This window comes from Drosophila arizonae, chromosome X (assembly GCF_054131065.1).
Source record: "Drosophila arizonae isolate 15081-1271.41 chromosome X, UAZ_ARI_1.0, whole genome shotgun sequence".
NCBI classification, from domain to species: domain Eukaryota; kingdom Metazoa; phylum Arthropoda; class Insecta; order Diptera; family Drosophilidae; genus Drosophila; species Drosophila arizonae.
Window position 1 is genome coordinate 15,694,455 of NC_142927.1, and position 19,395 is coordinate 15,713,849.

Here is a 19,395-nt window from a genome sequence, read left to right on the forward strand (position 1 = left end):
CAGAGGGAGAGCGTGAAACATGAAATGTATTTTGGCATATGTATATGCCACACAGTGTGCCCCTTCAGCTGTGTGTGCATGTGTGTGTGTGTGCGTGTGTGCGTGTGTGTGTGTCTACGTGATTGCAGACAACAGGCCCCAATTGGTAGCTCAAACGCCAGGTTCTGGCCATTGCGCCACGCTGCACAAAATGCCCAAAATTGGTCAGCGTCAGTTGGGGCGTGCTATAACGGAGTGCAGAAGGCAACCTCCAGTCGACCCACTGGACCCACTCGACCCACCATCTGTCCAAGTGTCGCCCACAATGCACGCATTTGCAATTGCAACTGAATGCGCATAAATTAGTGGTATTGCCGAACTTAGCAGCAACGACAACCAGAACGACAACGACTCGTACGACAACAACATCAACATCAACAAGCGACTACAATGACAGTTCTGATGACAGTGGTCACAGCAGAGCGAGAGACAGACAGATGCAGACAGAGAGAGAGAGAGAGAGGGAGCGACAGAGAACGGGGGACCCTGAACAAGGTCCCGAAGTGTTCAAAACCAGACAACAAAAGCACTTCCAGCTAATAGACCCAAACTCATTTTAGAGCTCACTTCATGACCAAAGCTGACAAACAAAAATGTCAAAAAAAAAAAAAAAAAAAGAAAAAAAAAAAGAAAAATGGGAAAAAAAAGAATATAAATTTTTACAATGCTGGGATGGAAATTTGTGATAGATAAAGTTAAAGTCCATTGCTGTTGTTGTGTTTAGCTATGAAAGATATGTAGCTAATTTGGATATTATGTCACAATCCTCATTTATTATTGGTTGTTACTTTTATTATGGTCATTGTTAGTATTATTATTCATAAAATTTCTATTCTCATTAATCATCATAATTGTCGGAGAAGCAAAGCCCCGCATATCTCTATTGCTCTCTTCTTGGAATGTAGAATGGAAGTCTGAGAGAAGAGTTATATGGAGAAACATGAAAGGACAGCGACTTGTCCAGATCTGCACAGGCAGAGGCAAGCTGAACACAGAGAGAACCTGGAACCAACTGGAAGCTATTAAATGCTACACTTCTTACGGCGGTAGAGTTGGAATTCCAGACTGGAATCTTTTGAGAAAGAGTCAGAGCGAAGCGAAGAACGAAACTGTTCATTGGTTTCCCTAAAGCCGCATTATACTATCTTAATCAGCATTATCATTGGCACTACCATCAGCGTCATCATTATCTTCATCATTAGCATAGTTATGTCCATCATAATTAACATAATCTGTTTTAGAATAACAATTCATTAGCATCATTAATATATACAATCATTATCATCCCAAATGCATCATCTTCATTAGCATCTCTATACATATTATCATCAGCATTACGATTGCATCCATTCGTCATTATTATTCGAATCTTCAATACAATATTAGTCATAATTATTAATAATTATTAGAATTAATATATTACAACTAATATTATATTTTATTACTACCATCAATATAATCATTACCTTCATTATGGGCAAAATAATTAGTTATTGCAATTCATTCAATATATACAATCATTATCATTACAAATCCATCACCTTCATTAATATAAGAATTCATTATCATCATCAATATATACAATCATTATCATTACAAATCCATCATCTTCATTAGAATAATAATTAATTATCATCATCAATATATACAATCAATTTTAGTTATAATTATTAAAATTACTATTATTACTTATTATACTTTATTACTACCATCAACAGCATTATTATCATCACATTAGCTAATTTATTAGTCATTGTCATTCATATTCATTCATTCGTTACTATTAACATCAGAATTATCATCATGTCTGCAGACGTCACATTTAAATCCAAAACTGGATGGTTTAGTGTCCATGAAAAGAAATCAAAGCTTATTATGAGTGCGGATACATACAAAACAGACTGTTCGTATAGATAAGTGAATATACTTGAGTGTGTGTGTGTGTGTATCTAGAAAGTGTGAAAGCTCAATATAAATCACATGGGAGCAATTAATATAATAGAATAACAAGGATATTTAACCTACTGCACGCCGAAGATAGCCTCACATTATTATTTTAATTGATTCCATTTATTATTACTACCATCTTCAGCAATTGCCTTGTTGTCTTCCACAAATTGGGTTCTTACTTTAATTTGCTGGCAGCGAAAATATTTTGTAATAATTAAAGAAGAGGAAACTGGTGGACAAAAGATGAGAAAGATTGAGATGGAAGGAGGGAAGGGGAGAAGGCAAGGCAGAGAGCCGAGAGCAGAGAGCAGGGCAAGAGAGATAGAGGAGAGGCAGAGAGCAGAGAGCAGAGAGCAGAGAGCAGAGAGCAGAGAGCAGAGAGCAGAGAGCAGAGAGCAGAGAGCAGAGAGCAGAGAGCAGAGAGCAGAGCAGAAGCAGAGAGCAGATAGAGAGGGCAGGCGAAGAGAGAGCAGAGAGCAGAGAGCAGAGAGCAGAGAGCAGAGGCAGAGAGCAGAGAGAAGCAGAGAAGAGAGAGAGAGCAGAGAGCAGTATGCAGAGAGCAGAGAGCAGAGAGCAGAGGCAGAGGCAGAGAGCAGAGATATGCAGAGAGCAGAGAGCAGATATGCATAGAGCAGAGAGCAGAGATCAGAGAGCATATAGCAGATGAGCAGAGAGCAGTAGTCATATATCAGATAGATAGATCAGAATCATATAGAGATATATCATATACAGATATCAGATATCAGAGATCAATATCATATTATATATATATCATATATCATATATCATATATTCTATATCATATATCATATATCATATATCATATAGATATATCATACTTCTCCTCATGCCTGACTCAGTTATCTCTAGTACTTTGGAGTCATATCAACTGGAAATATTTCGGTATTATTATCCATTCCTTATTCAGAAGGGCATTCGCTATTCGCTTGGTCGGCAATTGCCTTCTTTATTGTTTTTAATTTGTTTTAAAATTGCATTGAGAAGCTGGAATCGATGCGGAAATTAATTGGTTTGGCCCGTGGCACGGGCCAGTGCGAAGGGAAGGCGAAATATTTCCATGCTTTACACCTGAGTGGACAGATGCGCCTTATTGTTGGCTCGACAGTTATGAGGCCATAATGCAATTCATGCAAGCAAATTGCTTGCGGCAGCTGCAAATTGGGTTTGGAGTGGGCCAGAATGTTGATTAATGTGAGCTATTCAATTTATGCGCTTGGCTCATTTTTTTCACTTTTTATCGGCTTGGCAATTAAGAATGGGATGGGAATGGGAATGGGAATGGGAAAGGGGATGGGAATGGGAAAGGGAAAGGGAAAGGGAATGGAGATGGGGATGGATGCTCAACGACTTGTGGCATTTGCACGTCAATGCGAAACTGTGGTCTAGGCAAAAGCGCGCTCATGCTGAAATATATACTGAAGTCCGGATGTGGCCCGGGGCACTGCTGAGCTGGCCGAAAAATTCTTGCTGCGAAGTGTTTGGCATCACAGAACCGAACTGAACTGACAGCCCAGGCAGACACTAAACGCGGCTGCCAGCGACATGCAGACAACAACATTTCTGGCTCACGAAATATGGCAACGGGATTTTCGCTTCATAAATCCATGGACTGAGTGCCATGCCCCAAGCCCCAAACCCCAAACTCCCAAACCCCCGCCGCTTCACTCCACCCGCTCGCCAATCAGTAAAATGTTTGTAGCTACAGATTTATGAGTGAAACAAAACTCGTTATTTTATTTCGTCTAAATGCTACAAATACAGTTATGCTCGCCTATATACATATATATTCGTGAGTATATATATATATAGACTTTTCGCTTTCCATTATCATTTCCATTTGAATTGTGCTTTCGGTTTATATACTCAGCGTCAGCATTTTGATTTGCCCAGCCAAACTTTTTGTTATTGCCAAATTGTTGAATTCTTGCAATTCATTTCGAAAGCCCTCCCGAAATTGTTTCATTACCCTGTACACAGCAATCTGTAGATAATGAGGCTATGATTGACTATGGGGAAATTTAACTGAGCTTTACATATATGGAAGGGTTTTAAGCTATGAAAACTGAAGTCTATAAATATGAAATGTATTAATTTTTGCGTAATTTCCTAGAAAAATATTTGTTGTTGTTGCTTGTATTTTATGTTAAATTTTTAATAAACTATGTAAGTATTAAGTTTATATATTTATATCAATTAATTGTATATATTATTTTATTTATTTTATTTAAATAAAATTTACATTTATATATTTATATCAATTCTTTATATATATTAGAATTAACTTGAAAATACAAAAAAAAAAAAAAAAAAGAAAAAAAAAACAAAACAAAAAACAAAAAAAAAAAAAACAAACAAAAACATATTTAACTGAGGTCAATTATTTCAGTTCAAAATGTTTTTCAAATTTTTTATTTGTTACATGAATAATATTCTCTCAATTCAAAATGAAATAAAACACGAAAACTATATAATAATAAATTTTAATTAACAAATGTACTAAAAAAAAAAATTTCGCATTTTAAATGGCTTCAGGGTATGAAAGGTTAAAGCTTAAGGCTTAAACATTAAAAATAATTTAAAAAATATTTCTAAAATTAATTTTTTAAATTAATCATTTAAAAAATATTCAATTTAATTATTTATAAAATTTTGAAAGTTTATTTAATATTATTTTTATTTTCCACCAATTTAATTTCATAAAACTCATTGAAATTTTCATAGGATATCTATTAGTCGTTCACTGTCAACTGCAGCTGTGCTCGTTTATTGTGAGAAATTTGTATTATTTCCTTTGTAATTAGCTTGAAAGCGCAAAATGATCATAAAATGGCCCATTAAAGTCGGGCAACATTTGTCTTTTATGTTGCGAAATTCAATAACAAATTTATAATCTATATTTGGTCAAAATGAAAGAATGTTAAATATTTACATATACAAGAAATTTATAAATACACACGAAATTGGAATCTATCTAAAATTCAATTTAGTATGTTACAGTCAGGCATTACCAGCTGCCGTATACTCATTCATAACCCAAACGCTGTCTGATTAATTTTGCAATGCCCTTAATATATATATATACACAAATATATATATATAACAAAAACATATTTAACTGAGGTCAATTATTTCAGTTTAAAATGTTTTTCAAATTTTTTATTTGTTACATAAATAATATTCTCTATTTATATATTTATTTTATTTTATTTTTTTTTTTTTTACAAGTCAACAAAGGATAACAGGATATTGTGCAATTCTCTAGAGAAAGCCAATATACTTGCTTCACTTTCGTAAATGATATAATAATAATAACTTTTGGCTTATGTGGCTCAAGTGCGAGGTATCTCAGAGTCCGATTCGGTTCAGCTTTGCTTTTGTTGTTGGCTCCACGCTGTTGTTGTTGGCATCAGAGAACGGCTCAACTCGTACGCATTTAACGTTTAAATTGTTTCCCTAGGTGATTTGGTCATATGGAAAATGGTTTAATTAATTTTCGGCAGTTGGCGCTGCCTAATTTCGATTGGCTTTAACGCCTTTTAAAGTTGGCTTCGGTCTCCTCTTGGCCAGCCGACTGTCTGTCCGGCTGTCTGGCTGTCGTCGCTGTCGCCTTCAGCTCTTTTGCAATTTCACTGATTAATTGCCGGGGTGTTGTTTAATGTGCTTTTTCGGCTGTATTTTTATTTTATTTATTTATTTTCATTTTGTTTCTGGTTTTTTTTTGGGCCTGAGCTTGGCGTCTGGCCTTGCGGTCGCTCGAAGCTGCCAACTTCCAGCGGCTCTGGGCTCGGCTCATCTGTTTTTATTTATGTATTTCATTTATTTAATTCAAATGTCTGCCTCGGTCTGAGCGTTTAGTTCGTGTCGCATTTGCATTTTTGCGCGTCTCCCATCTCCCATCTCCCGTCTCCTGTCTCCCGTCTCCTGTCTCCTGTCTCATGTCACTTGTCTGTCCCTTGGTTTGTTTGCTATCGTTCGCTGGCGTTTTTCTTCATTAAATGCGTTTGAATTAATTTATAATTTGCTGACGCTTATGTATTTATGCCGCCCAGCCAAGAGCATGACGTCGTCTTGTTGTTGACTCAGTTTTCTCTGCTGGCTGTTGCTGTTTTCCTAGCCATTTTCACGCCTCGCGCCTAACTGTGATTAATTGTCATCGAATTTTCATTGAGTCAGCCAGTTTGGTTTGCCCGCCCACGCACTTGACTCTGCGTAATTGTAATGGCCTCTTCATCTGCTTCTTCTTCTTCTTTTGGCCTCATTTTTTTTTTTTTTTTTTTTTTTTTTTTTTCATTTTTTGCTTGCAATTGTTGTTTAACGCTTCTTAGGCTTGATATATGAGCTGGACAGAACGGCTCGCTGGCTTTATGTCGACTTTGCTCAATTTCACAAATATTTCACACAAAATCTAATTAAATCCGTTTTCCACTTTCAAATGATTTAAATGCTCTGCCCAACAATTTGTATATTATATTCAGCTTTGCTTTGAATAAATATGCGAAACAATTATTGATGAATAATTATTTAATTGCCTCAATGCCTACTCAATGCCTATTTCTCGTTTGGTATGCAAATTAAAATCCTTTTGCTAGCACAACTTGTTAAAGTCAGAGATTCAATCAAATCGAATCGTAGAGCTTCCTACATGAATTCATTTCAGTTGTAGTGAAACTAGTTTCAAATATATACAAATATATTTATATATGATGTATGTATGTATAGTTATTTAATATCTGTTCTAGTAAACTTCAAATGAAAGCGCAAATTCCTTTGATTGCAAATTATTTAATTGAGCTTTGCCAATAATTATATTAAATTAATTTTGGTCGGCTTTTAATCAAAAGACAATTTGCATGTATATAAGTACATATATACATATGTATATAAACTCAGTTACTTGAAACGTTGCTGCTTTTAATATATACTAATTATTACACTAGCCTGCAAGGGCTGGGAATCTTAAGTAATCGAGAAATATTGGAAACATTTTTTGAGCTAGTGTAAATAATTAAAAAAGAAAAAATGAATGAGTTAAGATAAATATTGGAAAAAAAATTTTTGAATAGATATCACTAAAAATTTAAAAAAATCGTTTTCCTGGCAAGTTTTGCTAATGGGGCAAAAGCTATTCAAATATCACAGTAGAACCGTTATACAATATATACATATATCGCTTATACAAATATATATATTTATTGTTATACAATATATATATCGTTGCAAATCGAAACAGTAAAATTGAGTAAAATGTATGTATTCAAATTTAAATAAATTCCCAACGAAATATTGCTTTCTTTTTTGCCACGCCTCTCTATACCTATACCTTGGTTACTTAACCCCGTTGATTAGTGTTCATCTTGAATGGTATCATGTTAAATGCAACTTATATATAAATATTAGATTTTAGTACCTGATATATTTGATAAATCAAAATGATAATGTCTAGAGGCAAATTATTGGCATTGAGCGGTTGTCCAGGCAGCGTTGAGTAATTAAAGGCGGTTAAATCGAACGTATCTCGAATGATTAGCAGTTATTTATTATTTTTGGGTATTCGTAATCGAAGGTAATTGATTTTGAGTTATTATGTAGTTGAGTTGTTGTACGTCAATATTTGATGAAGATAAGTGGAGGGTATGAGCGAGTGGGTGATTCATTGCCTGGCTGGATGGTTGCTGGTGGTGCGGTTGATTTAGTGGTGTATGTGTGTGTGTGTGTGTGTGTACTTTGGAGGGACTTTGTGAGTGTGGCGCTTAATGCACTAAACACAATTTCACGTATGATTGAAGGCAAATAAATGACTTTGCGTTTGCGCTCAAATCATGCGAGGCAAACGCAGCCCACTTGAGGCTCTTGTTCTTCTTGTTCAACAAATTAGTGGGCAGCCGACCGTAAAGTACGTATACGCACCGAGGGCCGGCAGCAAGGCAGCAAAGCCAGCCTTAAATCTGGCATTGAGCCCTTTGGCAACTGCACTCAGAACTTGGCCATCTGTGAATTGAAGAACGTATCAAATATGCATTTGGCCAGGAACAAAAGTAAGAAAAAAAAAAAAAAAAAAAAAAAATACGAAATGGAATTTAAATAACTTTTTTACTTTTTCAAGCGCGGGCTATTCTCAAATGCAAACGAGCTTATATATGTATATATGCATGTGTAAGTATGTATATGTATATGTATATATGTAACTTGTATAGTATAGTATATAGTATAGTATACTGTTTGATCCCATCTTAAGCGGCTGATCTTAGGACGATGCTTATTCAAATGCTCTTGTAGTCTGCAGTGAACGACTAGCGTACACCCTGACCTCTGCAAAGAGTTGAGACTCTAATCAATTTATACTTGGGGTTCGCTTATTCTTCCTACAGCCCCACTGTGGCCCTTTACTTATATGTCTATAGTATTTATATAAAAGTAAAGTCAAGCCATTGCCAACTATTACATAATATAGATATAAAGGAATTTTAGCATTACTAATCATTTGGGTATTAGAAGTACATTAGGTTTTCTTTAGAAATACCTCCAGAGAACTACATTAAGAGAACTTAAACATATGCATTTCAGATGTACACATTATTTGATTCCAGCTCCAAGCCCCATTTCACAATAAAATCAGAGATCTATCTAATCTTTCCTGTATTTTGCAAATCCAATTCAATTCCTGGTTACTTGACACAATGTTGACGTGGCCTTCTTTTCGCAAATGCCTCTCAGTTTTGTATTTTGCTCGTTGTCTTTGGCACGGACAGGCGGTCGAGATGGGTCGGGTCGGCTGGTGGGCGGGGTCGGGCTCGGGGTCGGTTCAAGTTGGCGCGCGTGGCAAGTGGCAATCAGCAATTGACATTCGGCCCTAATTGCAACAATTGAGCGCCTTTGTCAGCCAATATGGACTTGGCTTGTGATTGAGTGCCTCTGGCTTGACTGGCTGCAGCAGCCATAGAAGAAGTAGAAGAGGGACTATTTGTTTTTCCTCTCACTCTCTCTCTCTCGCTTTCTCTCTCTCTGTCTCCCTTCAGCTCGTGCCTTTTTCGAAACGTAGCACTACTTAAAATTCCATGACAGCGCAAAGTGCAGCAAATCAGATGGCTCGCTTAAAATATCTGAAAGGTGAGCATCTCAGCAGCTGTTGACCACATCAGACTTTGTCAATTGTGTGGGTGTTGGATTGGGTTGAGGGATTGCATAAAGATGTTCGTATTGTTGCTGGATCTAATGTTCACGTAACATTGAGTCTGCGGCTAGGCACTGTGGCTTAAAATGAACAAATTGTTTAGATGTCCTTGAAGATCTAGTCAAGGTAATCTATCCTCCAGGTAAATTAGGATAAATATTAAGAAGTTATAATAAATTATAATCGTATAAGCCTGAGTTTATTACGATGTTTTACAGCAGTTATGTGAAATTGGTTAGGTGTATGTACCAAGAAAATTCACCAAATTGCTTTTATTTGTTATACCCTGAACCCATTAAAATGAAAACCATATAATCACGCTCTCAATGTTTCATAAAGATGGTCCTACTATAAGAGACATTATTCAACTAATAAATTCTCATAATATTGCCCACACCGCGTGTCCATACGTGTGTATGCATGTGTGCTTAAAAGAAGTGCAGAATGATTAGAATATCAGTTTAGAGGGTTCAGGGTATCTCCTAGTCGAGCAGTCTCGACTGGAGCCTTCTTACTTGTTTATTTCTTTTTTTTTTTTTTTTTTTTTATACCCTGAACCCATTGAAAATGGGAAATCAGGGTATAATGGTTTTGTTGAAATGTATGTAACAGGCAGAAGGAGGCGTGGCAGACCCCACAAAGTATATATATTCTTGATCAGGGTGACGAGCTGAGTTGATTTGGCCCTGTCCGTCTGTCTGTCTGTCCGTCTGTCCGTCTGTCCGTCTGTCCGTCTGTCCGTATGTTTGAACGCGTCGATTTCCGAAGATATAAGAGCTAGAGACTTCAAATTTTTTGTAAAATGTTCGTAATTACAGCGCGGATATCGAGTTTATCATTAAAATTCGATAACTCATCCCGATCTTTTTTTATCGATGAAAAACCTTATCGAAAACCAGTTATAAAATTATATCTTCTACACCTTTATTGCTAGAGTCTCCAAATTTTGAATGTATGCTTATATGCAATTTATACAATTTCGGTTTTTGTTAAAATTTACCCCCCACCTCTAAATTCACCCCCTCACCCTCACTTTTGTAAAACGCGTATTTCAAATACTAGAGACTTGTGCTTTGGCAATTACATGCATATTCATGTTATTATCATAATCTGAAAGTTTCATGAAGATCGTACGTCCACAAAAAAAGTTATTAAACAATTAAGTTCTCATAGTAAGCGCACACTGCAGCCCGTGCGTGTTTATGCGTGGGTGCTTGTATGTGTATGTGTTTGTGTATGTGTGTGTGTTTCTTGTGTAAGCTGAAAGACGCGAAAAATTATTGAAATAGCTAGCACTCCAAGGGTTCAGGGGATCTCGTAGTCGAGCAGTCTCGACTAGAGCTTTCTTACTTGTTTTATTTACATCTTTATTTTTATACCCTGAACCCATTTTCAATGGGAAATCAGGGTATAATGGTTTTGTTGAAATGTATGTAACAGGCAGAGGGAGGCGTGGCAGACCCCACAAAGTATATATATTCTTGATCAGGGCGACGAGCTGAGTCGATTTGGCCCTGTCCGTCTGTCCGTATGTTTGAACGCGTCGATTTCCGAAGATATAAGAGCTAGAGACTTTAATTTTTTTTTTTTTAATGACCGTATATACAGCGCGGACGTCGAGTTTGCTTTTAAAATTCGATAAATCATCCCGTTATGGTTTTATCGAGTAAAAACATTCAAGTTCAAATCAGATGCCACTATAGGTAATTGTGAATGATTTTTCTTTTTTTTTTTTAATTTCTCAAATATTCAATATAATATGTAGATCATATGCTGAAAGTTTCATTAAATTCCGTTCAGTCAAAAATTAATAAAAAATAATCAAATATTTGGCCAATTAACAAACGCACGTGCAGCAGCTTCAACAGCATCGTATGCGTGTGCACACATACATTCAAACTTCTTCTAGAAACATTCGTTGAATCACATCAGCTGTTAGTTTCGTTTAGTTTTGGTAGATGGCGCAGCAGCAGTGAATCTATTTGAGTTTTGCCAGCGCCACTAGCAGAAGTGAGGTGGCGTAGTGTGTTAGCTGCATGACGCTCGATCGAGAAGTCGCGGTTCGAATCCCGATCTCCCGATCGATGCAACTGATGTTAACTTTTTTAATTAATATTTTATTAAATGAGTTTGGTATTTTATTTATATTTTTATTTTCGGGCAATAATTAAAGCCAATTTAAACAATATTACATCGTAGGATTCTCATTATGTGGATAACGTAGATTGTTTACGTAATATTGAATTAGCAGATTTTTGTCAAGCACCTTCAACTGCTGGGCCGTTATCAATTCTGGCAGCTTACGATTCTTAAATTTTACGGCAAACATAAGATCATTTTCGTAGGGAAATGCGGCTAAGATCATTTCTGGCTTGAGACCGCGTTCGAAGCCATTATTGACAGTGGCAACAAGCTTCTTGTGTTTCTTTATCGAACGCAGCATTACTTTTTTTGTGACATCCGTGTTATTGACGCTGTCTTCTCCCATAACCACCGAGTTCAACTGGCTGTTACGTGGACGTCCCTGCAATAAGAATCAATGGTAGCTGGCGCATTGACACAAAATGGAAAACTTACCCGCCGACGCGGTAGAGTACGTTCTGGTGGTTCGGAAACTGCTCCTGCAGTAGATGGAGCCGCAGCAGCGCTAGTAGCACTGGCAGCAGAAACCGCTGTTGGAAGGCAAAATATGTAAAATGTATCCATATATTATATAAATGTATACATATTAATTAAATATCTAAATTTAACACTTACGTTGCATATTCTGGGCGGGAGAATCCCTTCCGTCGAGTATCTAAATTAATTCACATTTAAATTAATTAATTAATTTACATTTAGTTAATACTCGAAAATGTAAAAATGTAAAAATGTAAAAAATATAAAAAATTACCAATTGAGCTTCTAAATTTCGTTTTCCCATTTTATTGTAAGACGGTTAACTTTTACAATATATTTGAAGCTATATCAGCATATTTGAGTTGACATACAAGTGTGACATCAACCACGCAGACTACTAGATTGTTTGATGCTGAGCAAGGCACGAACATATTTCAGAGGTGCTCAAGCGAACTTTCGTTATCGGATTTTAAAAGAACTAGTTCGAATTTTATACCCTGAACCCAGTGAAAATGGGAAATCAGGGTATAATGGTTTTGTGAAAAGTATGTAACAGGCAGAAGGAATCATCGCAGACCCCATAAAGTATATATATTCTTGATCAGGATGACGAGCTGAGTCGATATAGCCCTGTCCGTCTGTCCGTCCGTCCGTCCGTCCGTCCGTATGAGCAAAAGGATCTCAGAAGATATAAGAGCTAGAGAGCTGAAATTTGGCATGCATACTCGTGTATACCATAGGCAGTACAAGTTTATCTTATTTTTTCGATAACTCGCCCAATAACTTTTTTATCGAGAATAATCGAAAAATCGACATTGCTTTTTTCAGCCTAATTTGCACACTTTTAGACCTGGAGACTTCAAATTGCGTTGTATATAAAGTTAATGGATACAAAGATTTTGCAATCTACAGAGTTTATATACCACGCCCCCTTCGCCATCAATTTGTAAAAAAGTACTAGAGACTTGTGCTTTGGAATGTGCACACATTTTAACCATATGATTACGCTCTGAAAGTTTCAATAAGATTGTATGTCTATAAAAGAAATTATTCAAGAATTAAATTCTCATAATATTCCTCACATTGCAGCGCAGCCCAAGCGCATCCGCTGCTAACTGCGCAGTCAGCAGAGCGCGTGCTTATAAGTGCATGTGTATGCATAAAAGAAGTCCAGAATGATTAGAATATTAGCTTGGAGAGTTCAGGGTATCTCCTAGTCGAGCAGTCTCGACTGGAGCCTTCTTACTTGTTTATTTTATTTTATTTCATATTTTATTTTAATATTAGGGTTATATTTTTTAATATTTTAATATTAGAGTTATATGTATAAATACAATAAATAATATGATATGATGTCACAATATTGTCCCACAATAATATTTATATTGTTAATTTATTTTCATTGTTTATTTAATATTAATAATTTTTCTGTTATCTAACCACCATGTCTGGGGGCTGGTTGATTGTCATTGACAAATGTTTAAGCTGTCTGCAGTGTCCGCCAATGCAACACCCATGCCTCAAAGCACACAAGCCCAAATTCCGTTACTCACACAAGCCCATTAGTATTTACCATACGACTGTCTCTACACCATCTTCATCTCCATCTCGCTTTCACGTCTCTGTCCCTCTTGATGGGTACAGTCTGTGGCAAAATGTAGCAGTTGAGGAATTTGAAAATGTGCCATGTTATTTCTTTATAGCTGCTGCTGCTTCTGCTGCCAGTTTTTCAATTTTGGTCTAAAATACTTTGAGGTACATGGCTTTGCGAGAGTAGCCCAGTAGAGGAGCCGTCGTCCAGTTGCCTCTGCTATTGCCATTGCGCTTTGGCCTGCTGCACATTGGGTAAAAATCAACATTATTCCATACGTGACATTGCGCCAGCTGCTGCTGTAGGCGTTGTTGGTCGGTGGGTCGACGGGGTCGATGGGGGGTCGGTTGACTGTATGCCATAGTATACAATGCCGAGCACTTGTCATCTGACCTGGAAAGACGTTTAAAGAATGTTCGTGGCTGTGTACTGGGGACATTTGGAGCAGTTGGCCGTTGCCTCTGTTACTTTATGCTGTCAATTGGCAGGAATTGCATTTTGAAATCTACTCGAAGCGTTTAATTGCTATCAAATGACACGTACTCGATGTACAGTGGAGCCTCTGAAATAACTGCAATTTGATGTTGGAAAAATAAGTGATATTTGAATAGCTGCTCTTATGTACATACATACGTTTGTATATACATATGTGCATAATATTTATGTATTATCTAAAATATGTAAGTAAGGGCTACATGTTATTCACTTACTTTTATACCCATATTCGCCTAGCCAATGTCAGTTCTAGAGATTTTACTGTTAAAATATGTAATAGTATCTGTACACATTTAATTTTCGTAAAAATATATATACATATATACATACATATGTATGTATATACATACATATAAAGACTCGCTTGCTCGTGAAATATAAAGTGGAATTCATTACGCTGCAGGCAGACGCACACAGACGTACACACACAGCCAGATACCATCTCTAACATACGCACACACACGCGAGCGTAGAGAGAGCAGGCAAACGCCTGAATAAATACACCACAATTTTAATTGTATGCACGGCATGGCGCATAATTTCGCGCATACAAGCAGATAGCCGCACAGACACACACACACACATATGTATATATAGAGGCTCACTCACATACAATTATATATAAATTTAGTCACTTGTATTCACATGGCAGAGGTGGGACAATACTTTGCGAAATTACGCAAATATAATTTACATAGGCAAATTGCATAAAATAAACTAGAGAAATGCCAAATCATGAAAATAAACAGCTCTCACACACAGACACAGAGGCCCACCATCCACTTTTGAAGTTAATTCATCAATATTTAATTAGTGCCGTTAATTGCGTGCATTTATGAATATAAGCTATGCTTTGGTTACTTTAAAGTATGCCAATTTTGAGCACTTACTTTCAAATTGCAGGATTTTGCTATACACATAGATATATGCTAGTATTTACGCAATTGAATGAGCATAAGTGTGCGTGCTTGGCCATTCTGATAGTTAATTTTCAAGTGCATTAACGAGTCGATGCCCTTTCCCAAAAGAGATCATGCAAAAACTAAAAATATGGTGTGAGCGTGACAAATAATCCCTTTTCTCTCAAAAGGGCAAAGAGCAAACTGCACTGATGCTGGAGCATACGCATACATGCATACATTTGAGAGAGCAATGAGAGTGAGCATGAGAAGCAGCTGTATTGTGTGAACCGATCAGAGCATCCAACCTCTCGCTCGATCACATTAGGATTTAAGGCTGTTAGATTCCGTTGCTTCGCTGAGAGAAAGAGCAAAGCAATACAAAGTTGAGTGGAAGCCTGAAGCAGAAATTTAGTATGTTGTGAGGACAGTTTGTTTTTGACTTCGCATTTGTGTGGGCGCTTGGTGATCCAGTGATGCGGAAGAAATAACTTAAATGTGCATCAAACACATTTTAAATTTAACCGCTATTCACAAATTGAGTTGAATTGAAAGAAAAGGACAAATCAACAAAGACGAAGGCGTTAATAAATAAAGACGGACGAAGCGAACAAGTGAAATAAAATTTATTAAGCGTAACGAAAAACAAATCAGTGGGGAATGGCATCAAATGCAAATGGCATGGCAATGGGAGAGAATGACAAGTGCCCTAAATGAGTTGTTGTCCCAAAAAAGATAGAAGTACAACAAAATAACAAAAAACACACAGAATTTGAATAATGAACAAATGAATATATATATAACCGAAGGGGAGTGACTGATGGATACCGTAGATTGGCCATTTGCCAAGGGGACGGCACGGGTCGGTTGGACGGGTAACTAAATTGCTGGTAACGGCCCCGCAAGAATTGTTTTTCGACTTCAACCAGAATTGACCAGCTGGCGCTTTTAAACGCTCTCAACTCTAGTTGGGGAATTGCCTTGTACCCCCATAGGCAAGGCTAAAAGTTCGCCGCGCTCAACACCCACACAAGCACACCAACGCACCTACACAAGTACTTATATACACAGACGTACAGACGGACATACAGAAGTACATATTTACAACTACAATTCCCTGTTGACGAATGGAGGAAGCATAGAAATGAACAAACCGTTTGTCCGCGAGTGGTTGACTCGCACATATCCCGTGTGCGCACGAAAAAGTATTTTTTTTTTGTTGTTGTTCTTGCTAATCTGTTATTAACAGTTATTGCTTTCATGCATTGCGTGTTTGCAGTTTTATTGTTGTTGCAGGTACGAATGAAGAGTATTTTGATTTTTTGTTTGTTTTCAGGTTTCCTCTTGTCTGGTGTCTAATATCAATCGTTCGCATTGTTAATCTATAAATAGACACACACATGTCCTAGGATATTTTTTTCTGAAAACTTTTTCTTTTATAGAGGCTAAACTGTATTAAAATTAAAATTTACATTTGTTTGCCAATTATTAATTATTATATTGATATTTTTTTATCTCTTTTTTTTTTTGTTTTTGTTTTAGAAGACTAACTATCTAATCCGATAGTTGAATGCTAATTACTGGGTATGTAATAGTCGAATATTCGCATCTATAGCACTCTTGCCATGCTGTAATTCATTTGGTCAGCAAACTATGATAAAGAGTATAACTTTAATGTTTGTAAATGCTTTTGATTAAGATGTCAGGTCAAAGGTCTTAAAGTGTAATTGTCGAGGAAGTCCGTTACAACAGGAACGGTTACACACAGGAGCCCAGAAACATACAAATGGTCAAAATGGTTGAGACAATTTTCGTACATTTTTTATTTGTTTCCATTTGTGGCTAGAAATATTTGTAGCTCGGGCTCGAGCACGATTACACAAATACACAAGCGTTCATATACACGCATGTATATGGACATGTATGTATGTACGTGTGTATATGGCAAATTATACTATTAAAACTTTATCCACACGGCAGCAGACAAATGCAGACAACTTTACCAAACATTTAGATCAGCGGTAAGCGCATTGAGGCAACAGCACGCGCCAAAGGCAAAGGACACGGACATACCAAGACAAGTGCACAGTTGCTGTGTGTATTTCACAGGATAAATATAAATGTGTATGTGTGAGTGTGTGTTTGTGTGTGCCCAGTGGAAATTGCGTTAAGCGACAAAACTTTTGAAAATTTTTGGAACAGCAGCACAAACAACACGAACTTGAAGCTACTCAAGCGTCAGTCCCAAGTTCAAACCGTACGGAAAAGCACAGATACAAAACAGAAAAACACATACACACATACACACAGATATACACATATACACATCCAGATATAGTGATAAATCGTTACATTTGCATTTGGGGTCAGGGACATTCCAGATGGCGTCAAGTGGACACAGCTGATAGCAACGCTAGAAATCAACTCCATCCATTAGCCAAACTCGTCGAACAAACTCATATATTCGATGTCAAAGAAGCACTGGGAAAATCATTTAAAGTAACCTTCAGTAATGCCAGAACAGCACTGGATCTACTTTAGTGTCACAAATATGTAACAGAAATGTAGCAAAAATTCCTGGCGACGAATACTTTGCAAATATTCGCTCATCTAATTTAAGGGAAAATACTTGGAACAGCTGATAAACTAGCTACATAAATCATTTGTTTAATGCAGTCTTTCTTCATTTTGCTGTTAATAAATAAGTAAAAATCCCCAACTAGGGAGACCCTGAATTCGGCATTGATGATTATATGGTTATATTATATGGTTGTATTATTTTATTTATTTATTTATGTACAATTAACTTAAAATGTAAAATTATATAGCTAACTTAATTATAGAGTGCTGGCTGCTGGGCCTTCGACTCTCTTGTTGAGATTATATTTGGTTGACAATTTATTTTTGGGTGAGGAACTTAAGGATAATATTTACATTATTTGGTGTTGATGGTTGTATTATATTTTATCTCTAGATGTAGAGTCCCAATGCTATTTTTCGAGCGTAATTATGGATTTAAAATGTGATTATATATCATACTATTTATTTGAAAACTTAGTTCTATGGGTAAGATAATTAAAAATCGAAATAAATTACTAATCTCAAAATTAATTTATATGCTAAAAATATACTTATGTGAAATTTTGGAATTTTGGAAATGGGTAAAAATTTAATAAATCTGTACAACCATCGGCAGCTGAAGTTGTAGCATCAGGATTTAAAAATCAAGTTGTATATAAGAAAAATGTACATTATGAAGGAAAATATATGGAAAGCTTTTATAGAATAGCAGCAAAGCACGACTACATCGACTTATCTTACTCATGTTCTTCAAAAACCAATATCCTTTATATATGCTCTTCTGCCGCCCTCTGTCGACTACAGACCTTAACGGAAATTCATTATACCCTGCGCATTCATTTCTAATGGGTATACTAAAATCGTTATACATCTATCTAAATAGACTCAACTAAACGAAAAGTCTACTCTATAATATTAAATTGTTACAGACTCGCACCTACACACACACACACACGCGCACATTAGTAAATGCATATCCGTTTTGGCCAATTCGGCGTGGGCCTCTAACAATTCGTTTTTATTGTAACTGTAAATGGCAAAGCGCCGCACTTCAGTCAAGTGCCACCAGGGAGATCAGTCGTCATCGCCTGCGGTTCTAGCTGTGGTGCTGACTGTGACTGCGGCTGTGGTTGCGGCTCTGAATTTTGGTCACATATGCGTAGAGGTGGGAGGGGGGTATGGCAGCTTTGTGACACAGTCACCTGTCTACTCGAGCTCCCCTTTCACTCTCACTCCACTCATCTCTCTGTTGCCACTCTATATATATTTGTCTAACAGCTCAGTCCTTGTCACATCCCTTTTTTTTTGCCATTCAGCTCAGCTCAACTCTGAATTATCAATATTTTGCAATCAGCATAAATTGCGTAAGACATTAATTAACATTTTTGATTGACTTTGACCCAATCATTCGATATACATACATTCGCTATATATGTATGTATGTACAATATGTACATACCTACATACATAGCTTGCCTTGCTGCTCTTTGGAGATTTGGGTCCACGATTATTTATCAATGGATTGAAGGCGCCCAAATGAGTTCGGACATGCGGGTCGCTCGGTCGTTCGGCACGGTTCGCACGTGCTTTGTTTTCGTGGCACTTGACCAGAAAATTATAGCGGCTCGCTTTGGCCATTTGCTGATTGGGACCGCACTATTTTGTTTGGGTCTGGCATATAAATTGGCAATGGAGCCTAGAGGCCCAGAAACCGTAGCCGTACCCGTAACTAAAACCCAGACAGAGAACACGGAGACAGAGACAGGAACCGAAACCTAACCAGCTTAACCTATAGTTGCGACTCTTAAGTTACCTCCATGCGACCAGATTTCGATTTCAATTCAATTGCATTGAGTGGCTGAGTGGCGTGTGCTTATAATCCTGTCCAGCCTAAGCTACAGCTTAGTCAAAAGCTGTGCGTGTGTGCGTGCGCGTGTGTGTGTGTGGATCTGCTTGGGTGCGGTGTGCCAATATTGTCCCATTGACCATTTGCCAGTCGATGACTTTTTACTGTCTACATGTGCGCACCG

At 37.0% G+C, this 19,395-nt stretch overlaps 1 protein-coding gene across 1 annotated transcript; it reads right to left on the reverse strand.

The window, feature by feature from the left end:
- Window positions 1-1,175: 1,175 nt before the first annotated feature.
- Window positions 1,176-11,945, reverse strand: LOC149267944 (uncharacterized). Its single transcript, XM_089473301.1, has 4 exons — window positions 11,939-11,945; window positions 11,759-11,853; window positions 11,415-11,705; window positions 1,176-1,271 (listed from the first exon to the last, which is right to left on the reverse strand). The coding sequence occupies exons 1-4, from the start codon at window positions 11,943-11,945 to the stop codon at window positions 1,176-1,178; spliced, it is 489 nt and encodes a 162-aa protein (XP_089329427.1).
- Window positions 11,946-19,395: the final 7,450 nt, after the last annotated feature.

Coding starts and splice junctions, on each gene's coding strand:
- LOC149267944 (XM_089473301.1), bottom strand. Junction 11,706..11,758: donor GTACTCTACCGCGTCGGCGG/GTAAGTTTTCCA, acceptor TTCTTATTGCAG/GGACGTCCACGTAACAGCCA. Junction 1,272..11,414: donor ATCTGCTAATTCAATATTAC/GTAAACAATCTA, acceptor ATTCTAAAACAG/ATTATGTTAATTATGATGGA.